This window comes from Silene latifolia, chromosome Y (genome assembly GCF_048544455.1).
Source record: "Silene latifolia isolate original U9 population chromosome Y, ASM4854445v1, whole genome shotgun sequence".
In the NCBI taxonomy this organism is placed as follows: Eukaryota; Viridiplantae; Streptophyta; class Magnoliopsida; order Caryophyllales; family Caryophyllaceae; genus Silene; species Silene latifolia.
Window position 1 is genome coordinate 433,088,966 of NC_133538.1, and position 25,917 is coordinate 433,114,882.

Below are 25,917 nucleotides of genomic sequence, written 5' to 3' on the forward strand. Positions count from 1 at the left end.
GAGGAAGGAAGCCCGCGGATGGAGAAAGGGGGAACGGGCTCAAGGGAGATCAGGAGCCCATCATTGAGAGTGTCCGGATTAAGGAAATGGGAGTTAGGGAGAAGATAGGGAGAAGTTAGGGAGATCAGGGAGAATTGGGAAAGGCGACCAAGTATGGAAAGAGTTCTTATGGAAATTATATTCCCTTCCCATATTCAAAGTAGGATATATTTAGGGTTCTTGCCCTATAAATAGCCAAGGAAGCGAATCAAGAAGGACATTCAAGACACCATATTCACACATCCACACTCAAGATCACACCTCGACATATCATACTCAAATATACGTTCGTCTAGGATCTTGCAGGTCTGACACCTAGGGCTAGCAGGATTAGCTTTGTTCCACGATTGTAATCATCCTCCTATTCATATAGTGCAATACTTGGCAGGGTACCGTCCCTCCCGCGGTTGTTCCCACATTGGGTTTTCCGCGTCACCAAATCTTACGTGTCAATTTACGTTACGCACTTTATTTTTCTATTTATTTATTGACTAACGAACGATCATACAACCAACTAACGAGTAAGACTACATTGACCCTAATAATCGACTTGGGTAAAAATACCTAAACAGTTTGGCGCCCACCGTGGGGCATTGTGGTCGTCAATCGTTGATATTCTAGATATACAATGGAAAAGCAAGCATCTGAAGCCGTGTCAGGGAGCAGGCAACCATCGCCACCACCACCGTCTACCCAAAATCCAACATCAACCGTGGCCACACAGGCTCCCGGACACACCTCAAGAATCATACCGACAACAAAAGCCTCTCTACCTCCCAGGACTCCTGCTGTCATGGCCCAGACCAGGTCAGATAAGGGAACAACAATTTCAGGCCTCACTCCGCCACCTAGTCCCACACAAATCTTACTCACTGGCGTGGAAAATCTTCAAAAAGCTATGGAAAACATGAGAGAAGACCAAAGGAGAGCAGATGCTGAAGCAAGAAGGAGAGACAGAGAGCTCTGGGCACAAATTGATATCCTAAAACAGCAGTCTGTCACTCTAGTAAGTGGGACAGGTGAAGGAAGATCTCCTTTGGTAGATCCTCGACACGGGAGCATCGGGCGGAGCGGATACCGGTGAACTAATAACAAGATTAGATTTGGCTACGATGCGTCGGATGGAAGAATAACCCCACGAGGGTTAGGATACCTCACACCAGATAGCTGGCAGCCGGCTAACTGCATAGGGACACAGACAGGTGGCCTCCCCGTCAGCAGCCCCGCAACAATCGATCAGACACCTATAGCAGGATCCGAGTCAAACCAGCAAGTGAACTGGCAACAGGGGACAATCGTTACTACAACCCCCTGGCTGCCGGAGCCTATCAGAACCTTGAAGAACCGGATCGGAGGAAATATGCGAGGCGGTGACCGATTGACAGACGGACCCTAGATTCACCAAGATAACCAATCGCGATTTGAACTAAAGGAGATGCTGAGCAGGGTCCCAGGGCTACCACCCCCACTCGAGAAAGCAGCTCTAGACAGTTACGCCGATTCACCATTCGTGGACACCATATACATCACAGCCATGCCAAAGGGATTCACAAATCCAAATATGCCTCTCTTCGACGGCACAAATAGATCCCTTTGATCATATCGGCCAAGTATAAAGCGAGAAAATGATGACGGTAACAGCTATAGGGCAAGTCAAGGAGGCTTGCATGTGCAAAGGATTCGGGTCCACCCTAACAGGATCGGCACTTCGATGGTTTGTGAGCCTGCCTAACAGGTCGATATCTGTATTTGCTGAATTGGTGAACGCATTTACTCAACAGTTCGCAAGCAGCAGAAAGCCACAGAAGCACGCAGGAGACTTGTACAGAATCGTCCAGGGGGTAAGAGAAAGTATTGGAGAATACAATACTAGGTTCAACAACGAGAAGGTAGCAGTACGAGAATGTGATGTCTCAACAGCAGTAGAAGCCTTCAGAAGAGGCCTCCACCACGACTCTAATCTATACAAGCAGTTAACCATGCATCCATGCCATAGTTTCGAGGCAGTACAGGAGAAGGCAGCTGCCGCAATCAGGTTGGAGGAAGATGTCTTAGCCAGAGCCAGAGCCAGCTTGCTAAGCGCGCCTAGTATCTCTAGTACCTCAGCGGTGGAGAAATCAGGAAGAAAGCAAACCACCAGCAAGAAGGATGAGAGGTACAGACGATACAGGAGGGGAGTCAACAGAATCGAAGAAAATCAGCTACTCCCCACTCTGGCAGAATACGGATTCACCACAGGAATCGGAGGAATCTTGAAGGCACTCAAGGAGATGGGAGATGGAGTCAGGTGGCCCAACCCACCAGTAGGAGAGCAAGCATGGAGGAAGGACAGCAAGAAGAAGTGCGAATTCCACCGGGATATTGGGCACAACACTGAGGATTGCTACACATTACGAAGAGAGATCAACCGCCTGTACGAACAAGGAAAGCTGAGCCACCTATTACCACGTGGGGGCAAGCAGCAAGATAAGGTAGGCTCCGCCAAGCCGGCAGACCCGCCCACATGCACCAAAATCATAAACGTGATAACAAAGTGCTCGGACTTAAGCGGGCTGACATATTCAGCAGCTAAGAGACGTGCTACAGAGACCAAAGAAGATAGGCCAGCCAATTCGTGCAGAATTTCTCACAGTGACCTGCCAACAGTCAGCTTTGATGAAGGAGATGCATACGATGAACGAGAACATCATGACGCACTTAATATCACCTTATCAATGGCCAATTGCACAGTTAGAAAGGTCTTGGTAGATACAGGAAGCTCGGTCAACTTAATCATGCTGAAAACTATAGAAAACATGGGATTCGGCGAGAAGGATTTACTGAGAAGAAGACTATTCCGCTAGTAGGCTTCAAAGGAGAAACATCCAGCTCGCTAGGGAGATAGTCATCCCAACCTATGTGGGAGGAGTCAACAAGCGGTCGGTGCACTGGTTATAGACGGCCCCTCTACTTACAATGTCATCTTGGGAAGACCATGGTTGCACCAGATGAAGGCAGTCCCCTCAACATACCACTAGTGCATAAAATTCCCCACACCATGGGGAGTAGAAACGATAAGAGGAGATCCGGAGGAAGCTAGAGGCTGCTATAAGACGGCACTCAAGTGCACTGCCAACCCCCCCGCATATCAATTACAGAAGCAGCCTATCTAGGACGAATACATCGAACCTCCAGCAGAAGAGCTGGATCAAATCAACCTGGATAAGCTGCACCCAGAACGAGCCGTGCTCATTGGAGCAGGATGCACAAGAAGCTTAAGGCAGCAGCTAGTCAAGTTCCTACAGGATAACATGGATTGTTTTGCATGGTCACACGATGACATGATAGGAATAGATCCGTCCATCATAACACATAAGCTTAGTGTGGACCCAAAGTGTAAGCCCGCCCAACAGAGAAGAAGGAAGTTTGCAGCGGAGAGAAATAAGGTAATCAACTAGGAAGTAGATAGCCTGCTGACAGCGAAGAAAATAAGAGAAGTAAAATATCCAGAATGGCTGTCTAACGTAGTGGTGGTGCCTAAGAAGAATGGGAAGTGGAGAGTATGTGTGGACTTCACCGATCTCAACAAAGCATGCCCTAAAGATCCATTCTCGCTTCCTCATATTGATGCAATGGTGGACGCAACAGCTGGACACGAGATGTTAACATTCATGGACGCATGGAGTGGATACAATCAGATCAAGATGGATCCTGCAGATCAAGAGAAGACGACATTTATGTCTGAAAGAGGAATATATTGCTACAACGTCATGCCATTCGGCCTAAAGAATGCAGGCTCCACATATCAAAGGTTGGTTAACAGAATGTTCAAAGAACAGATAGGAAGAACAATGGAGGTGTATATCGATGACATGGTGGTGAAATCAGAGAAGGCCAAAGATCACATGCGGCATCTGGCAGAAACATTTAGCACCCTCAGGGAATACAAAATGAAGCTAAACCCATCTAAATGCACCTTCAGAGTATCTTTTGGCAAATTCTTGGGCTATATCGTAACTCAAAGAGGGATAGAGGCCAGCATCGAACAGATCAAAGCCATCTTCCAGCTGGAGTCACCTGAAAAGCCTAAGGATGTTCAAAGACTAGCCGGGAAGGTAGCAACCATGAACAGTTTCATTTCAAGATTTTCAGATAAATGCAGGCTGTTTTACGACGTACTAAAGAAAAGCCAGAAGTTTGAATGGACCTCTGAGCACGAGCAAACCTTCAGAGAGCTGAAGCACTACCTCAGCAGCCCACCGCTGCTGTTAAAGCCGAAGCCAGGAGAACCATTATTCCTATACTTAGCCGTCACAGAAGTGGCAGTGAGTGATGTCCTGGTCAGAGAGCAAGAAAAGGAGCAGAAGCCAGTATACTACGTGAGCAAGTCTCTGCTGCCGGCAGAGACCAGGTACACATATCTTGAAAAGTTAGTACTAGCATTGGTAGTAGCATCTCGCAAACTGCGCCCCTATTTTGAGTCCCACATCATACATGTCGTGACCAATTAGCCGCTAAAAGCTATCATGAGGAAGCCTGAACTGTCAGGCAGAATGTCAAAATGGTCTATACACCTCAGTGGGTACGACATTCAATATGACCCCAGAACAACAATTAAATCACAAGCACTGGCCGACTTCGTATCAGACTTGATCCTGCCACCCGAATCCGCGGATCTGAGATCCTTACCTTAGAAGGAAGCAAGCAGACAGAAGTCTGGCAGATGCATATTTATGGAGCCTCCAACCAAAGGGGGGCAGGTGTAGGATTAATCCTACGGTCACCACAGGGAGACCTGATAGCATAAGCAGTAAGATGTGAATTCAAGGCAACCAACAATGAAACAGAGTATGAGGCCTTGATATTAGGAATGAAGCTAGCTTTGGAGTTAGGGGTCAAGCACCTGCTCATATTCAGTGACTCTCTATTAATAGTCAACCACGTGAATGATGAGTTTAAAGCCAGAGATTCGAACATGATTGCATACCTAAAAGTAGCAAAGGAACTAAAACAGAAATTCGAAACTTGTAAGCTTAAGCAGATCCCCAGAGATCAGAATGTGGATGCAGACGCCTTAGCAACTTTGGGGGCAACATTTAAACCAACGAGCTATCCAAATTTCCAATAGCACACATCTTTGGAACCGTCTATTCAGAAGGCGGACGAAATAGACAGAGGTGAAATGGAGGATCCACAGAGCGAGAACGAAATCCAATCAGTTACAGAGGAAGGTGAGAACTCCCAGTCAAACAGGCAGGCACCTGACCAAATAGCCGATCAAGCAGATGACTGGCGCACACCTTATCTAGACTGGCTGCGCCATAACAAGCTACCAGATGACAAGAAGGAAGTGAGAGCTTTCAGAGTAAAGGCCTCCAGATTCATACATATTGATGATACATTGTTCGAAAAATCGCTAGCAGCCCCTACCTACGGTGCACGGGACAAGGAAGAAGCACAGATGTGTTGCATGCTCTCCACAGATGGCGAATGTGGAAACTATGCGGGGCGAGTCTAGCAAATAAAGCCCTCAGACAGGGATACTATTGGCCTACAATGAAGGCAGATGCAGCAGAATACGCACGAAAATGTGACGCCTGCCAGCGCTCAGCACCAATGATCCATCAGCCAGCAGAGCCCCTACACCCTATTATTTCCCCCTGGCCATTCATGACGTGGGGCATGGATATAGTAGGCCCTCTACCACGGGCCATAGGAAATAGAACATGGATGCTAGCAATGACAGATTACTTCTCTAAGTGGATAGAGGCAGAAGCATTCACGGAGGTAAAGGACAAACATGTCATTTCATTCATAAAACGAAACATCATTTGCAGATTTGGTATCCCATCAGAAATCATATGTGACAATGGCTCACAATTCATCTCAAACGATACCGAGGGATACTGTGCCAGGTGGAGCATCACCTTAAAAAAGTCAGCACCTAGGACTCCAAAGTCCAACGGGCAAGCTGAATCTAGCAACAAAATCATCATGGACAATATAAGAAGGAGGTTACAGGAGTTAGGAGGAAAGTGGGCAGATGAATTGCCACTAGTGTTATGGTCAGACAGAACGACACCAAAGATAGCAACAGGTCAAACACCCTTCAGCCTGGTGTTTGGCGCAGAAACAGTCATTCCGTCAGAAGTTCTAGTTCCCACTCACAGGTATGAAAATATGACAGGGGAACTAGAGAGATGACCAGAAGCCTGGACACAATTGACGACCTGCGAGCAAGCGCAAAAATCCGTCTGGCTGCCTACAAACAGTCTGTGGCCTGGAGTTATAACAAGAATGTGAAAGTCAGGCTCCTGGAGGTAGGAGACCTGGTTCTCCGAGAGGTGTTTCAAAACAGCAAGAATCGAAAGGCAGGCAAATTCGCCTACAAATGGGAAGGACCATACCAGGTAGAAAGTGTTGTTGGCCATATCGCATATAGACTGATGACTATGGACGGTCAAATCTTACAACGCCCATGGAACATACTTCACCTGAAGAGATATTACTTTTAATAATAAGTAGACTCTAGCTTTCAGAATGATGTACTATGAAAAGCCAAACCGTCTTTTAAAAATAAAAATAAAAATCCGGTAGTAGGCATACTGCCAATTTCACTTTTATTTCTGGTGTCTCTAGTTATTTTAAGATTTTAAACTACTATTAGATGGTGTGATCTGGCAGCGTCCTGGGACCACAATTGCTCTGGTACCCTATGAGATGGCAACAGGTACTTCACATCATTTTAATAGATTCTCTTATTTTCAGGCTTCTCTAAGTACACCACTTTGAATTCTGGTATCTATGGTACTTTGAAAGGATATCTAGCAGATCAGCAACCGCAAACGCGGGTGACAAGGCACATGGCACTCCAAGATGCCTAACCTATTTTCTCCACAAGGAGCACCCTTACCAGTGGACCGTGGAACATACGAAAGGGAGCCTGGTTGTGGTGACACCGAATACGCTTACCGAGCTACCCCGATACCACCCCCGGACGTAGCTCGCACTAATCGCAATTAATCGGGGCCCCGATGCATGCACACGAACATGGAACGTAGGGATATCTGCGCTACCGAGAATCTGCGCGTCGTCCGTCGATCCTAGAATGACGATAAACTTGCCTCAATGACGCCCCTGTTGGCTTTAAACGAGATGAACACACCTTGCGTCATGAATAAGGTTAAGTAGTCCAAAACTGCGGCATACGCCTAAATCAGCCATCCGGCAGACACGGCAGCTAGCTTAGTCTGGATCAACCTTTTCAGGCTGACCAGGCTGGTCTAAATCAGCCTCCTAGGTTGACACGGCCACTCCTCCTTACATTGCGGCATATGCCTAAATCAGCCATCAGGCTGACATGGCAGCTAGCTGAGTCAAAATGTCAGCCTTCTCAGGATGACAGGACTCCCCTAAATCAGTCAAACAGGCTGACACGACAAATTTCCTAAAAATAGGGAAAATAAACAACAAGCACACGATATATAAGCTAAAGCCTTGCCAAACTATGACAAGGGGCATTTTCAAAATATGGCCAAAGTACGGCCCAAAGTTTAACCGCCACCTTGGCGGAGCAACCACAGAAAGAGTTTCAAAAATTACAAAGTCTGCCACCTCTGGGCCAGACCGCCAAAAAGTTCATCAAAACATAAAAATATTTAATTATCGGTCACATTAATGACCTCCACCTCATCTCCTCTGCCTGCTGACCTCCCGTTTCAGGTACCGCACCAGCATGTGCATCCTCAGCCGCCATAGCTCTCTGAGCTCCGTCAGCAGCGTCCTGGGACATTCCAGCTCCATCCCCAGCAGCTTGCTCAGCCAATGCAAGAGAATTCACTTACCCAACTTTAGGCATCAGCACAATCAGATCAGGTTGAGTAGGATAAAGCATCTCCAGCTGCCTCTCCTCTTCCTCTATAGCCTGCTGGGTAGGAGCCTCTTCGAGGGCAGCACGCATCTCGCTGATCTTTCCCCGCCAGGTAGCATAGGCAACAACGTTGGTGGCCAGGGAGATCAGCTCACTGATCTTCTCATCAGAGCGCTTGAGGGAGTCAGAGAAAGTATTGCATACCGCCTGAGTACACGCCAGATGATCAGCCCCCTCTTTCAGCTTCTTCTTGGTGACAGCAAGCTCAGTCTTCAGCTCCACCACACGCTCCTTCAGATCGATCCGCTGCTGTGCCGGATCGCAACGATCTTCTTGACTCCCCGGTTCTTGGCGCCGTAGCACGGCTGGTCGTCTGCACTATGTTGATCATCTTCATGTTGTAGAGTGCAGACTGGAGGGTCTGGGGCAGGAAAAATCAAGAGTCAGCAAGGAAGTCAGGAGGCAGAATCTAAGTAAAGCAGAAAGATAGACAGGTAAAAAACGAAGAATATTTACCATGAAGGCGTTGTGCACGTCATTTTCAGCCATCTCCTGCCGGGAGAACTCCGAAAATGTTTCCTCAACGGGAGGAAAGAGCATGGTCAATCTCCGGCCAGTAGGGCACCTTGTCCACATTCCCAAAGCCCTCTGGGAAATGAGCAATAATGCCTCCGCTAGATGAAGTCCGAGGAATGGCAGGAGGAGTAGGCGGATGGCAAGATAACGGGTTGACCTCCAAGGGCTCACGTTCAGCAGAACTGGAAACTGTGGGAGGAGTCTGAAAGGAGGCAGCAGGAGCACTCCTCTTGGAGCGCGAGGCCACATCGGGGGTCGTCGAAGGTCTCTTTCTTTTGGCACTTTGGAGGATGATTTTCAACGATCAACTTTTGAACTGCTGCGAGGCATATACGATCTCGGGCACATGACGAAATGCTTAAAACGTCAGCAGAAACAACATGCAAATTAAAATGGCTATAGATGTCTTACCAGAAGACATACTGTGAGCCGACTGAGGAGGATTGGAGGAGGAAGCGGTGAAAAACCGGGAAGCGGTGCCGGGAACTTTCTCTCGTTCGGAGATGCTAAACGCTTGATTTGCTTTGCGAGCGGGGATCTTGGCACCAATACGGGTAAGGTCACAGGGGCCTGCACGAAGACGATGAAGTAAGCTAGTAAGCAGCGAGATAAAATAAATCAGGTGACATGAAGACTACTTACTCGAAGTTAGAACCCATTTCTCGAAAATATAATCAGCAGGAGGCTGGATGGAGTCCTTCCTCACGTAGAAGAAGTCCTCAAACCATTTCTCATCACGGGATTTTGACACGTGTCTGAAGGGAGCCTCTCCACGACCCCGGAATGAGAATTGACTCCTGCCTAGGGATCTGATGTTGTACATATGGGCTAGATCGCCAAGAGTGACAGATTTACCAGTATTCTGACCGGCGGCAAGAGAATAGAGAAGAACTCTCCAAATGGCAGTAGAAATTTGTGCCATGGCAAAGTTGTTGGTGAAGATGAAGTCTTGAACGAGTTTAGGAAAAGGAAAACGGAGGCCGTATCTAAATGGGTACAGGTAAAAACTAACCCACCCTGGACGGAGGGCGTCGGCTTTCTGTCCTAGTTCAGGAATGGCAATGTCCACCCCATCACCAAGACCAAGCAGATTCTTGATCGTGGGAATATCGACGCGATCAAGCGAGTCACGATCGTGGGGGTGCTTAAAAAGTCCCCGAGAAGGAAAAGTGGGGTCGAGATTACGGTCAGAAGGTGTGGAGGATTGACGAGTTTTGCCCATGGTGGAGGGAGAAAGCGAAAATTAAAAGAAGAAAAGAGGGTGGATTACCTGATGAAGAAGACGGGGAAGAGGAACAGTGAAGCCGGCAAAGGATAAAAAGAAGGAAGGTTGAGGGTTTAAGAAAGAAGAGTATTTTTTGAAATGATTTGAAATGATTAATGAAAAGTGGAAGGTGGAGGTTGGAGTTATAAAGAGGAGAGAGGGAGTCGGGTGCGAGAGAAGAGGAGTAGGGCGGCTGACATGATTTGCATGGGAAGGAGTGTAAAAGACGGCTTAGGGTTTTTAGCATTCGATTACGCAAATTTCTTGCTCAATATCTAGAAGCGTACTTCACAAGAAATTTGGGGCAAACTGTTTGGGCTAAAATTAGCACAACAAAGGAGGTCCACTTAATAAAATGAAAGCTATGGAAGGAGTGATAAGGAGGAAGGAAGCCCGCGGATGGAGAAAGGGGGAACGGGCTCAAGGGAGATCAGGAGCCCATCATGGAGAGTGTCCGGATTAAGGAAATGGGAGTTAGGGAGAAGATAAGGAGAAGTTAGGGAGATCAGGGAGAATTGGGAAAAGCGGCCAAGTATGGAAAGAGTTCTTATGGAAATTATATTCCCTTTCCATATTCGAAGTAGGACATATCTAGGGTTCTTGCCCTATAAATAGCCAAGGAAGCGAATCAAGAAGGACATTCAAGACACCATATTCACACATCCACACTCAAGATCACACCTCGACATATCATACTCAAATATACGTTCGTCTAGGATCTTGCAGGCCTGACGCCTAGGGCCAGCAGGATTAGCTTTGTGCCACGATTAGAATCATCCTCCTATTCATATAGTGCAATACTTGGCAGGGTACCGTCCCTCCTGCGGTTGTTCCCACATTGGGTTTTCCGCGTCACCAAATCTTACGTGTAAATTTACGTTACGCACTTTATTTTTCTATTTATTTATTGACATACGAACGATCATACAACCAACCAACGAGTAAGACCACATTGACCCTAATTAATCGACTTGGGTAAAAATACCTAAACACATGGTTCCATAGAAATGATATTATCTTTAATAATGTTAGTTTAAGTATCAGCAAACTTATTACTTTATGTAATAATAGCACTAAGACATGGAATGTGACTAGATTTAAGGATCTCAACAATCCCGAGGTAGAGGAGTCAGCTAGAAACAATTCTAGTAGGGAAGAGATTTGGTGGGAAAAACCTACATACGATTTCCTAAAGCTAAATTTTGATGGATCGAGAATAGAAGGTAATAAAGCTGCTTTAGGATATTCTATAAGAGATTACAATGGTAAAGTCGTTTTGTTGGGAGCAAAAAAGTGCGGTTCCAATAGTATCCTTGTTGCGGAAGCACTTGCTTTAAAAGAAGGTATTTTAGCAGCTAAATACTTAGGAATCTCAAAGTTAATTGTGGAGGGTGATAACTTATGTGTTATTAACTCGATTCGAGGTACTTGGCAAATTCCGTGGAAAATTTATAGTATTATCAAGCATGTGAAATTAGACCTTCATTTTTTCGATGAAGTGATAATTAAACATTGCTTTCGTGAAACCAACAAGGTTGCTGACTTCATGGCTTCAGTTGGACATTCATGTCCAACTCTTTCGAGGTGGTTTGATAGCCGGTGGCTTCAACTTACCTCTCTCATTCGAAAGGATGAGATAGGTTGGTCCTACCCTATAGGATCAACCTAGTTTTCTTACCTAATCAAAAAAAAAAAAAAAAATACAACATAAAACAATTTACTCAGAACATTGCTCAAATCCTTGCTTATGACTTCTACTTCCAGCACATTCATTAAACGCATCATGGTATCAGAGCCTCAGAAATGAGGAGACCGATAACCATACAAGGTGAGCATTGACTGCATCTCAACCAACTTCGTACTAGGTTTTTATATTTAAGAAGCAGTGAAGATCATCACTAAATTCTCACTTATTATCTCAAACAAACCTATCTCATCTAAATGGCCTCGGAAAATCCATTTCATAACTCAGAGAACACTGACAATACAAAAGTGACACAAAATACCCAAATCTCCTCAAATATACCATTCACCATAGATCCTAAAGATCCACTTTATTTGCATCCAGCTGAGAGTACTCACCCAGTTGTGGTGGATACAAAACTGTCTGGCATTGAAAATTATCTTGAATGGAAGATATAAATGGAGATTGCTCTTTGTTCCAAAAGAAAGCTTGGATTCCTGACTGGAGTGGTGAAGAGACCATCAAATGATCCTTTCAGAGAAGCAGCCTGGGATACATGTAACTGTCTCCTCATTTGCTGGATCATGCACTATGTGGAGCAGCCCATCAAGAGATTTGTTATGTATACTAGAACTGCCAAAGAGATATGGGATTACCTGCAGAAACATTTTTCTGTGAGTAATGGAGCCAGAAAGTTCATGCTTAACAGGGAGCTTGATGAGCTTTCACAAGAGGACAAGCCCATCTGTGAATACTTCACTGATATAAATTCTATTTACGCACATTTAGTCCCCTAACTAGCCTAGTTCTTATACTTTTAATTATGTATTAGGGTTGTTTCTTGTCTTTAGTCTCCTTCTATGCATATTCTATGGGGTTTGGTGTCCTTTGTAGGAGAAGAGCACTAACTTGACTAGATGAAGTGAAACGGAGCTAAATTAATAGCATATAACGACCAAGCACCAAAGAAGAGACCAATACTAAAGGCCTAAGTCAATAAAACTAGTAATTGGGCAATGACTAAGGATCCCCACGACCCATGAAGGATCCCCACGACCCATGGAGGATCCCCAAGGATTGGAAAGGAGCCATTACAAGAGGAAATTACTTGGAACCAAACCAATAGTTGCTTTTTTGGCTCTGAAACTATAATAGATGAAACAGCGTCAAAAAATCAAGTGGTCTAGGCTTTTTAATCACTCCAATAGGAATCCGAATGAGGAAATGACGCCTGTTTTACAATCCGAGCTCAAATGGACAAGCTACACGTCGGGACGCCCGACCCCACTCCAGGTCGCCCGGATTCTCATGCAGGGAGATTTACTCAATCATGGAGTCGTGGGGTTCCTCCTGGGACTTGCAAGGCTCTAATCCTCTTTTAAGGGGCTTAATCGTCATTTAAGCCCTTAGTTAACCTAATCCTTGTACTACTATATATACCCCTGATGTATCACTTTCATATATACTTTTATAGCTCCCTTTATACCGTTTTACATACCGTTTCGTGCCTATCATATCATTTATATGCTTTATTTCAATGAATTGTCGTTACTGCCGCTATTTTGTGTTTTGATGCAGAAATGACTCGTTATGAGTATGATCAAGCTAAGATTAGCATGGCGGAGACGGCATAGAAGAATACACGAAGCATGGCACGGGAAACGAGGAATCATGAAGACTAGAAGTGAAAGAAGAGAAGAAAGAACCTGTGAAGCAAGTTCCTCGATCGAGTCATCACGACTCGATCGAGCAATGTCCTCGATCGAGTCACCTCTGACTCGATTGAGGATCCTCTCTGGCGGGTTTATTTCCGGAATTTCCTAAAACGTTAATCTTTTGTTATAAATTAAAGACTCGTGTTTTATTGTTAGACTACGTTATATTTTGCTTGGGTATTGCTGGAAAACTCTCTTAGAACCCTAATCTTTCCCTTGTATGGTACTAATCTTTCCTCGTTAATTAATCATTATTGTTTTATGTTCTTCAATTATTGTTTTATGCTTGCAATTATGTTTTCATCTTTAATCATATTAATTGTTGTTATTATAATTATGAGTAGCTAATCCCCTCATCTAGGATGAAGGGGATCTAGGTTAATTAAAAGGGAAAGTCAATTAGTTGCTATTGATATCGTTAAAGTTGTTGTTTGATTATGGTAATTCTTCTAGTTAATCAACTTGAGGCCTGAGTTATTAATTAGTGTAGCAAATCGATCCTATCGCCGACCGGGTTAGAATTGATATAGGCTGCGATAATCAAATAGAAAGTATCTAATCATAGCGACCGCATGTTAGAATCAATCTAAAGGGCATAATGGAGTCGACCGATCTTATGACCTTAAACAACTTGATAAATTTAGTAATTGATTGATAATCCCCGACTGATTGACCTAGTGAACCTAATTCCTAGACTTTTAATAATATTGTTATTCATCCTTTATTTACATTGCAATTAGTTTGTTAGAATCAATGATGCGATCCCGCTAAGTGTTCACAAATTAAGATGTGGTCGTTGGGTCACGGTCGAATCAAAACAAAATTTATAGCTTCACAAACAACTCTACAATTAGTAAAGAGGCAAGTAAAGGTCGGATCCCAAGGGACGGGTATTGAAATGAGATTTCTATTGCAACTAGTGGTGTCTAAGGGTGTCACAAATTGGGTTGATGTAGAAGGTCACTAAACTAAAATAGCAATGAAAATAAACAAGTAAGATGAATTAAAGGGGTGTAAACAATTGATTAAAGGCACTAGGGTGTCATGAGATCATAGGGGAATCATGGGATATGATCATACAAACATGTTCTCAAATTATAAGCAAGCAATTATTGTTGTGATGGATTGAGTTGGGTTATATCTTACAATCCTAGGAAAGTTTGGGTCCCGGAGCCGAATCGATTAGATTGTACAACACCTACAAGTCGACTTAATCTTCCCTACTCAACAACATGCATGGTCTAATGAGACTCGAGTTGGGTTATGTCTTACAAGTCTCATTGAAAAGATAGAAGATGATAGTAAATGCAAGGATTCATAGGCTTAGCATTTCATCAAATATAACATGTGCATGAGTTGAGATCAAAACAAGCAAGCAAATAAAACATGAAAGCACATTAATTTAAGCATGAATCATTCCCCATGTTGGTTTCCCCTAATCACCCATTAACCCTAGCTAAGAGACTACTCACTCATTATCATGTTGATCATGCTACCAAGGTTGTCAATCATACCAACAATATGAAACATGATGAATAAATGAAAGTAATTAACAATAATTAAAAAGGAATTAAGAGATTATACCTACTAATGATTCCAATAATAAAGCAAAGATAAAAGAAGTACTTGAATGCTTGATTGAGAGGTTGTCAATCTCCCAACAATAACCCAAATAATCTTCAATTACCCAAAATAAAGGATGAACAAAAGAGAGATTAAAGAACTAAAACTTGAATTAAAACTTGATTAATACTTGATTACAATATTAAAGAGAGATTTGATTGATATTAACTACACTAATTATTGATAAGAAGAACATGCCCCTCTAATTAGACTAATGGGGTATTTATAGTGGAAATTAGGGAGGATGCATTAGGGTTAACTAAGGGCTAAACTAGTAATTACACTTTTTAGATTGAGTAAGGAGGAGCCGGTATTGTCCGAGAGAAGGGCTTCTTTCTTCGTAGCTTGGAGAAGACAATCCGTGCTGTGCTGGAATCCGGGCGGAATAAGGTCGGGACGGGCAGATTCTGGCGTTGGAATCCGAGCGGATTCAGGGGAATCCGGACGGATTGTGGAGGTGGAATCCGAGCGGATTAGGGCAAAGCCGCTCGGATTGTCTTCTTTGCGGGGACGGACGGATTGTGACAATCCGCTCGGATTGTCAGTCAGCAACAAATTTTCTTCTTTTCTTCCCTTTTCTTCACAAATTCCTTGGGGATTTCCTTGGGGACTCAAGGATCCTTTCTCAACTTGCTCTTCTACTATAATATGTACAAAGGCCTTCTAATCTTGTCTCTCCTTGATGCTTGGTCATTGAATTCGATCAATTTAGTCTTGTTTTGCCATGAAAATGCAAGATTCTTACTCCTTTCCTACCAAGGGATCAAAATCTCAAAGAATATGCAAAATAAAGAACTAAAGATAAGAAATGACCCAAATAAGCACTAAAAAGCATGGGAACAAGGCTAATTCGGGGGCTAAATATGCGCCAATTATGGTCACATCAAATATCCCCAAACCGAACCTTTGCTCGTCCCGAGTAAAGAGGTGACAAAGACTAGGACCAATACTAACCTATCCTAATAATATAGCCGATATGAGACAATTAGCGGGTCTCACTCCGCCCCTTCAACTCACAACAAGACAACCATGAGGTAGGATGCCTTCTTGCAAGGCAAGGTGGGTCTTGCCAAAATGGCGACACATCCAAACTTTAAGCACACAAAAACACATAATGGATGCATCTACAAAAAGAATAGCCACTCCCTCATCAAGTGGCGGAGGCACTAAAGAGGAACAAATTTAAGAGCATGTAATCCTTCACAAATACTAGTTCAACAAATTACTAAGTCTAAGAGGATGGCACTAAATCACCTCCAAATGGTGTTAAACTAGACTACTTTCGTCCTCAATTTCCAAATGCTTTCGTCAAGAGCGATCGGATGGTGGTGGAATGATGATCCCTATGATGCTAGTAGCATATGACATGACAAGTCTCGAATTCTCTACAAAAGTAAAGGTCATGGATCGTCACAAACTCGACCAAGTGGTTTGACAAAAGGCTTTTTGGGAATGAAATGCTCAAATATTTATTCACAATGGGTGGATATGACTAGTATTCAAAATTATCCTCATTTCACTTTCACATTTCAAAAATTTAAGATGGGGTTTGTCCCTTCCGGGCTAGTGTCCTTTGCTTTCGCCAATCGCTTATTAGGCAACCGGTTAACCTCTAGACAATAGCTTTTCGGGGTGATAGTCACTCTGTCTCTGGGCGGCCGAATTCACAACCGTATAGGGGCCCAATTCAATGGATCCCGCACCAAAGCACATCGAAGTGGTACGCCTCCATCAAAACAACTTAGATTTCTCAACAATTCATAACATTTGAGGTTTCCTTGGCATTACATTACTTCCACATGACAAAATTTCTTTGAAATGAGCACTTCAAGCTTATTGATAGAAAATATTTTTGGGTTGCCTTACCACAAGGTCAAACAAGGTCACCTAGACAAGTTAACCAAGTCCACATCGCATCACGGGGTTGGATAGGTGACTCACATGCAAACCCTTGACTAGGCCTTGGGTCATGGGTCAAAAGACACTAGTATGACACTATCTAGGGTGTTTTACAACCATTCTAGTAGGCAAAGTCTTAAGTTGAACAAGTATTTGTAATGGCTTAGTTGCTCTTGTCAAATTTCCTAAATAGGCATTTTTCAAAACATGTCTAACATGCAACTACATGCCATGATGCAACTAATATAAACATCCTAATGCAAGTGGTTCTATCAACTAATATGACATATAAACTAAATGCAAGTCCTAAATTCACATTGTTATACCGCATCAATCAAAATAAAGCCACATAGTCATTAACATAAAGAGGAAAAAGGAGATTGGAAAGATCATACCATGCGGTCTTCAATATCCTCATGTCTCGGATGTGGCGTAGTCAATCAATGTGAACAAGGATAGAACAAACACAATATATACAAGACAATATATACAAGACTACAAAAGGGAATAAACATGTTTTTGGGTTTTCAATTTTCAAATTTTTATGATTTTTTTTTTTTTGAAATTTTTCAATTTTTTGGATTTTTGAATAAGAGTTAAATGTTATAATTCCCATCCCCACACTAATATGGGCATTGTCCTCAATGGCCAAAATGATGAAAATTATGCAAAGATGATGCATGATTTCTATACTAAATGCATTCTACACTAAGCTATACTACATGATGCATGGTTTTTGTTATGACGGAGAGGATAATTTAGATTACCTCCCGTTGTGTATGCATTAACTTCCCCAAACCGAGTGAGACACTATTGCTAATGTCCAAGGATGGGTGTAGTTCATGCACACACTATGCTATGCATGAAACTAATTTGTCATTTTGGATTTTGAAAATGGGAACAATAAAATGAGAACACCTCAATGGTACCGAGGTGTGAGTCCTCTAATGGGGCTAGGACTACTCCAACAATGATCAAAATTAAATAAAATACAAAGAGAGAAATAGACAAACCATGAGAGGGTAGGAGTCTCCAAGGCTTGTTAATCTTCCATCATGCTATCATCATCACTTCCCTCATTAGAAGTGGCCATATTGCCACTTCCCTTGTCATTTGCTTCTTCACTTTCTTCCTCATCTTCCTCATCATCATCTTCACTACCCTTTTCTTCTTCACTTGCTTCTTCCTCAATATTATCATCAACTTCTTCATCATTTCCAACAACCTCATTGTCACCCAAAACGACCCTAGATGCACCCGGAAAAAGGACTTATCTATCCGCCCAACTAGGCAAAGGACAAGATGGATCAAGTAGTCCTTGCCTAGCTAAATGTAGGAGGGGTGGATATTGAGCCAAGTAGGCCTTTTTCCGATCTTCATAGGCTTGCTTGTGCATTGCTTGCATGAGAAGAGTCACATAGTCTTTCCCAACTTCAACTCCTTCCGGCTTGAACTCTTCATACTTAAAGGGGTAAGGTGGTATGACAATGGAAGAGGAGGGAATTTCAAGATCACCCTTTTGTTGTTGAATGATATACTCGGCCTCTTTGGAAAGGGGAAGTAGATAATTGGTCCGGTGGACGCTTAGACGACAAATCTTCGAAGGCAAGGTGAACGATCTAGCTTCACTAGTGAGCCATCCATACTTAGTGTCAAGGGGGTTATGGGCAACCCACTTGAACTTGTGAATCATAGTATGCATATCAACAAGATGGCCACCCTTCTTTGCTTTGTACTTGTTATCCTTATTGAAGTTAGGATCAAAGTGCTTGGCTAGGATAGTGACTAGGCCGCCATTGACAATAACGGTCGTGCCCTTCTTCCCACAATCAATGTTGAGCCATCTATCTACCAAGAGCCTCAAAGAATTGTAAGGCTTGGTGTGTACTCTTCCGATATTCAAAGCCGATTCAAGGAGAATAAAATCAAGTCTTGTGAAATGGTTGGTATCTTTCCTAGCAATTATGGTGTTACCCACGACCTTGTGCCATACTCTTATGCCCGGATGGTGGACCAAAAGAGCACGACTCGCATGAAAATCCTCAAATTTCTTCCCGGAGATTGCCTCCCAAAGAGGTTCGGGGTCATACTTTCCATAACTCTTAAAATAACTCGGTTCATCACTAAGACCCAAAATTTCACCCAATTCCCTAAAGGTAATGCGTCTACTAACATTAGCTAGACGAAACTCGAGATTCTCCCTATTCTCAACTTTGGTGACTTTCAAGGAACTTAAAAATTCCAAGGTAAGGGAGGGGTATGTCAATTCCCTTGTTTCAAACAATTTCTTCAACCCCATGGCATTGAAAAAGGCTCTAGTTTGCTCAAGAACACCCAATTTTTCTAAGGTATCTTCACATATAAATTTGGTGGATTGTAATGACTTCATAGCAAACTTGACGAAGGTATTTCTATGGGTATCGGAAATAAAAGTTACCTCCGTATAATGCAAAAGTTGATCAATTACCGGAGTAGAAGGTGTTGTTGCTCCCATAGAAGGTTGTTGTTGTTGTTGCACTTCCAAGTTTGGTGTTGCTACCACCATAGCCAATGCTTTCTTTGTTTGAAGAGCCTTTTGCCTTTGTGAGAGTGCCTTAGCCTTTGGTGCCTTTGTTGCCTTTGTTGCTCCCTTAGTCCTTGCCATTGATGAACTAACCAAGAAAAGAATGAAAAATCTTCAATTTGTAGTATGCCCAAATCGATTTGAAGGTGAAAGGCTTTGCCTTTATGAAATCAAAAATTGACTCAAAGGTTGAAGATTTTGTGCTTGGTTTTGATTTTTGTTGAAGAAGGAGTGATTGATTTGTTGTTAGAAGGATGGTTTGATTTGTATTTGGTGGATGTTGTTGAGGGTTTTTGTTTTTGTGATGGAGAGGATGAGGGTTTTGATGTTGTGGGTAGTGTTTATGAATGAATGAATGAATGAATGAAGGTGGGAGGGGTTTTAAAGAGACCGAAATTTTCGAATCTGCAGGGGCAATCCGTGCGGATTCTGCCCAATCCGTGCGGATTCTCGCTCTTTGGACTTTGCAAAACTCGCCTAAAGACGGGCGGATTCGATGAAAGACGCTCGGATTTGCTGAACACGGGACGGGCGGATTTGCTTAAAGACGGACGAATTTCAGTCCAGAAAATTTTTCTTGTTTTCCTCAGCTGCAAAGACGGACGTCTTTCTTACAAGACGGGCGGATTATTCAAGACGGGCGGATTCTTCACAGACGCCGGATTGATCCGATCAAGAAATTTTCAAAATTCAGCTCGATTCGGGACGGGCGTCTTTTCTGCAATACGCTCGGATTATCAAGACGGCGGATCCTCGGAATCCGCTCGGATTCTTCCCCTCTGTGTACACGTTGATTCCATCCGTGCACAATGCATTTCCCTTACCATTCTTCCATTCTTTCTTCAAGTCTTGTGTTCATCATTGTGGGGGCACTACTAAGGCATGGATAGCCTAAGCATTTGCCATCCCCACACTAAGCTAAAAGCACTACACATCAATTGAAATTGTTAGTCCCTCCCTCACTTCTCTCAAACATGACAATTTTTTTTGATCAAAGTAAATAAAGATCCAAAGATGACAAAAAATGCAATACAAGAATTGAAATGTAAGTTAGGGAGTTAGAAATATTTACAAGTGGTGGTTTAGGGAGGACTCCACCAAACTCTCATTCTTGATGAGATGTCAAGGGGGCATGTCCAAGGTGTTGTTGATGTTGCTCAACACCTTGAAGAAGTAATCAAAAGCTTGTTCATTATCATGGTAGAGGTTCTCAATAGACCGTGGCCCTTGTTGTTGGTCTTGATCGATGGCATTACCAATGTAGGGATTAAAAATCCCTTCAAATTCGTCGTCCTAAAGACCACAAACTTCATTAAGTTGATCATTGAAAATCGCTTGCTTAGATGGAGACAACTCTCCCAATTTCTTCTCTTGGCCAATGAGGCCATCCTCTTCTTCCTTGGTTGATTTTGATGAGCTTTGCAAGCTCTCCTTGTCACAATTCACTTGCTCTTTGAATGGAGCATCTTCAATTCTCTTCTTCCATTGGAGTTCCGATTTCTTCCTTTCATCCTTTCGGCTATAATGATCAATCATGAAACATGGTTCATGCAAACGAGGAGCTCTCATAGTCTTGTCAAGATTAAAAGTTATGCTTTCATCTCCCACTTCTAGAGTGAGCTCACCATGTTTCACATCAATCACCGCACCCGACATGATGTGTAGGAAAGGTCTTCCTAGGATGATTGGAATGTTGGAATCTTCCTCCATATCAACAATGACAAAGTCCACCGGGATGAAAAACTTCCCAATTCACACGGGGACATCTTCCCATATCCCTAATGGTGTCTTCGTCGATCTATCGGCCATTTGGAGTGTGATATTGGTGCATTTAAGCTCTCCCATCCCCAACCTTTTACTCACCGAGTACGGCATGACACTCACACTAGCCCCTAGATCACATAAGGCTTTGTTGATCGTCGTGTCGCCAATGGTACACGGTATTGAGAAGCTTCCCGGATCCTTTAGTTTTGGAGGTGAACTCCTTGAAGTATTGCACTACTCACCTTAGTGAAGGCGATAGTCTCAAGCTTCCGGATCGACTTCTTCTTTGTGAGGATATCTTTCATGTATTTCGCATAGGCCGGCACGTGATTGATTAATTCCGTGAAAGGAATTGAGACTTCCAAATTCTTCACAATTTCCATGAATTTTCCAAGTTGATCATCAAATTTGGGCTTGGCTTGACGACTTGGAAAAGGGAGTCTAATCACAATGGGCTCCTTCTCCTTGGCCTTGTCTTCATTTTTCTTTGAACTTTCTTCTTTTGATGATTCTCCATCTTTGGAGTTTTGCACAATTTCTTCCTTTTCGCTAGCTTCCACAACTTCATCCTTAATTTGCTTCTTCGGTGCTTCATACCTTGTACCACTTCTCAAGTGAATGGCACTAACCGTTTCATATCTAGGGGGATTACTTTGAGGTGGTAATTGCCCCTTTTGTCTTTGTGAGCTTGAAGATGCTAGTTGAGTCAATTGTGTTTCCAACATCTTGGTGTGAGCTAGAATGTTGTTGATGGTGGTTTCCTTTGCTTGGCTATCTTTTTGCATTTGAGTGAAAAATTCTTGTTGATTCTTTTGCATTTGGAGGACCGCTTTTTGGACATCAAAACCTTGGTCATTTTAGTGATTGTATGGATTTTGATTTTGGTAACCTTGGTTTTGATTGTAAAAGGGTCTTTGATTTTGGTTTCTCATGGGTGGTGGAGTGTATGTTGTTTGAGGGTTTTGAACATTTTGGCTTTTGTATGAGAGATTTGGATGGAATTTGGTGTTTTCATTGTAAAAGTTGGAATAAGGGGTACCACTCTTGTATGCTTGGAAAGCATTCACTTGTTCATTTGTTCCCCTACATTCACCTTGGTCATGTCCCAAAGTTCCACAATTCTCACATATCCCACTTGGGATTGATGAGGATGCCGTCATGGCATTAACATGATGCTTTGATGATTTTGAGTTTTCCTCAAGTCTAGCCATAGCTTGTTCAAACTTCAAGTTGATTGTGTCAATGTGAGCACTAAGTTGAGCACCCAATTGAGTAACGGAGTCCACTTCATTCTTTCCTCCTCTAGTAGCCTTGCGAGGTCTACTATATTTTGAGTTATGGACCGCCATTTCCTCAATCTTGTTCCATGTTTTATTGTCATCAACTTTGGTGAACATTCCATTTGATCCCATATTGAGAATGTTCCTAGAATCTTCATATAAACCATTCCAAAATTGTTGCACCAAAAACCATTCGCTAAGTCCATGGTGAGGACATGAGCGACAAATTCCCTTGAACCGCTCCCAAGCTTCATACAAAGACTCTTCATCCCTTTGCTTAAAACCCGTAATTTGAGCTCTTAGCATGTTAGTCTTTTCCAGTGGGTAGAATTTTTTGTAGAAAGCTAGAGCCAACTTCTTCCAAGAATCTATTCCAAGGGTGGCCTTATCAAGGCCCTTCAACCATTGCTTCGCGGTGCCGATTAAGGAAAAAGGAAATAAGACCCATCTAATTTGGTCTTGAGTCACGCCCGTTTGAGAGATAGCATCACAATAGTCGCAAAAGGTTTCCATATGAGAATGAGGGTCCTCACTAGGCATCCCCCCAAATTGGCTCCTCTCAACTAATTGGATGAAGGCGGACTTGGCAATAAAATTTCCGGTTAGATGTTGCGGTGTAGGAGTACCATTTGGTAGATTCTCCTCGGTGGGTACGGAGTGTGACGAGAATTTAGGCATTGTAGGTGGATTTTGTGGGGTATTGTGTAATGGGTTTTCTTCTCCTTCTATTGCGAAAGGATGGACAAACTCACTAGTGGGTTGAACAACTTCACTAATACCTCTTAAATTCCTCCTAACAAGTCTCCTATTGTTCGTCAAGGTTCTTTCGATTTCACGGTCAAAAGGTAACAAATCACCTTGTAACCTTCTAGACATGCAAAATATCAAACAACTCGAAAACAATTAGAACAAACCTTGAGGAGTTTTACTTCCTCAAGGCGAAGAAAGACACAACTAATAACAATAAAAAGAAATCTAAATCAAACAAACACCGTCCCCGACAACGGCGCCATTTTTGATGCGATCCCGCTAAGTGTTCACAAATTAAGATGTGGTCGTTGGGTCACGGTCGAATCAAAACAAAATTTATAGCTTCACTAACAACTCTACAATTAGTAAAGAGGCAAGTAAAGGTCGGATCCCAAGGGACGGGTATTGAAATGAGATTTCTATTGCAACTAGTGGTGTCTAAGGGGTGTCACAAATTGGGTTGATGTAGAAGGTCACTAAACTAAAATAGCAATGAAAATAAACAAGTAAGATGAATTAAAGGGGTGTAAACAATTGATTAAAGGCACTAGGGTGTCATGGGATCATAGGGGAATCATGGGATATGATCATACAAACATGTTCTCAAATTATAAGCAAGCAATTATTGTTGTGATGGATTGAGTTGGGTTATATCTTACAATCCTAGGAAAGTTTGGGTCCCGGAGCCGAATCGATTAGATTGTACAACACCTACAAGTCAACTTAATCTTCCCTACTCAACAACATGCATGGTTTAATGAGACTCGAGTTGGGTTATGTCTTACAAGTCTCATTGAAAAGATAGAAGATGATAGTAAATGCAAGGATTCATAGGCTTAACATTTCATCAAATATAACATGTGCATGAGTTGAGATCAAAACAAACAAGCAAATAAAACATGAAAGCACATTAATTTAAGCATGAATCATTCCCCATGTTGGTTTCCCCTAATCACCCATTAACCCTAACTAAGAGACTATTCACTCATTATCATGTTGATCATGCTACCAAGGTTGTCAATCATACCAACAATATGAAACATGATGAATAAATGAAAGTAATTAACAATAATTAAAAAGGAATTAAGAGATTATACCTACTAATGATTCCAATAATAAAGCAAAGATAAAAGAAGTACTTGAATGCTTGATTGAGAGGTTGTCAATCTCCCAACAATAACCCAAATAATCTTCAATTACCCAAAATAAAGGATGAACAAAAGAGAGATTAAAGAACTAAAACTTGGATTAAAACTTGATTAATACTTGATTACAATATTAAAGAGAGATTTGATTGATATTAACTACACTAATTATTGATAAGAAGAACATGCCCCTCTAATTAGACTAATGGGGTATTTATAGTGGAAATTAGGGATGATGCATTAGGGTTAACTAAGGGCTAAACTAGTAATTACACTTTTTAGATTGAGCAAGGAGGAACCGGTATTTTCCGAGAGAAGGGCTTCTTTCTTCGTAGCTTGGAGAAGACATACCGTGCTGTGCTGGAATCCGGGCGGAATAGGGTCGGGACGGGCGGATTCTGGCGTTGGAATCCGAGCGGATTCAGGGGAATCCGGACGGATTATGGAGGTGGAATCCGAGCGGATTAGGGCAAAGCCGCTCGGATTGTCTTCTTTGGACGGACGGATTGGTGACAATCCGCTCGGATTGTCAGTCAGCAACAAATCTTCTTCTTTTCTTCCCTTTTCTTCACAAATTCCTTGGGGATTTCCTTGGGGACTCAAGGATCCTTTCTCAATTTTGCTCTTCTACTATAATATGTACAAAGGCCTTCTAATCTTGTCTCTCCTTGATGCTTGGTCATTGAATTCGATCAATTTAGTCTCGTTTTGCCATGAAAATGCAAGATTCTTACTCCTTTCCTACCAAGGGATCAAAATCTCAAAGAATATGCAAAACAAAGAACTAAAGATAAGAAATGACCCAAATAAGCACTAAAAAGCATTGGAACAAGGCTAATTCGGGGGCTAAATATGCGCCAATTATGGTCACATCAATCAACTCAAAACAAAACCCCCCGAAATCGGTTACTTATAGACAGCTTAAATACTCTTAGACTTAGCTTTTACCGCCTCCCTGTGGATTCGATACCTGTCTTATCACTAGCTATTCTTGTTAGTCCTGAGATAGTTTTACTTTGATTTGGTAATACGACTTTAGCCACATCAAATTTGGCGCCGTTCTTGGGAGGCAACAATTGTTTAGTCTTTTTGTGTTTATTTTGTCTTTTTGTCTCGGGGAACCCAGTTCCTTGAGACCGTTCTCACACTTTCTTGTTAGTTCTGTTTATGCCCCGGTCTAATAGGTCCGAGATTATTCCTTTTGATCCCGAACCAGAGAAGACTTTTCGCTACAGACGGAAATTTAATCAAGAAGTGGGTCAAGTAGAAGACTTGAGTATACTTGACGTCGAAACGGCGAGCTCCACAGAGTCAGCCGGTTGGTCTTACGAAGAGGAGGAGGAAGAAATTCCTATTCCTGATATTCCTATTCCTGATATTCCCGAAACTATCATCATGCCTACTCTAGCCAGTCATTATGAGCCAACCTTGGCTTCTATTCCACAAGGATTCAAGCTGCCCACTACTACCAATGGAACATTCGAGATTCGGCCATCTTACATCAATTTGGTGGAACGAAACATGTTTGGAGGGACAGTGCTTGAGGACCCTACGACGCATATGGAAAAGTTTGTCACTTACTGCACGTTCTATTCCATTATCACCGGAGTGACACAAGATCAAGTTAAGCGGTGCTCTTTCCTTTCTCTATGAAAGATGGAGTCACGAGTGGTTAAGAGATATGGATATGGATATTGAGGGAGTTACAGACTGGAATTCCTTGGCCCTTGCTTTCTACAAGAGGTACTTCCCGCCTCAGAAGACTA

General features: G+C 42.7%; 1 protein-coding gene and 1 non-coding gene across 2 annotated transcripts; both read left to right on the forward strand.

Moving 5' to 3' along the window:
* The first annotated feature begins 11,870 nt into the window (after positions 1-11,870).
* LOC141632584 (uncharacterized) lies at positions 11,871-12,209 on the forward strand. Its single transcript, XM_074445122.1, has one exon. The coding sequence runs from the start codon at positions 11,871-11,873 to the stop codon at positions 12,207-12,209; it is 339 nt and encodes a 112-aa protein (XP_074301223.1).
* Positions 12,210-22,455: 10,246 nt separating this feature from the next.
* On the forward strand, positions 22,456-22,562 carry LOC141634555 (small nucleolar RNA R71). The gene has a single exon (XR_012539283.1). It is a non-coding gene; the product is annotated as a small nucleolar RNA R71 (small nucleolar RNA).
* Positions 22,563-25,917: the final 3,355 nt, after the last annotated feature.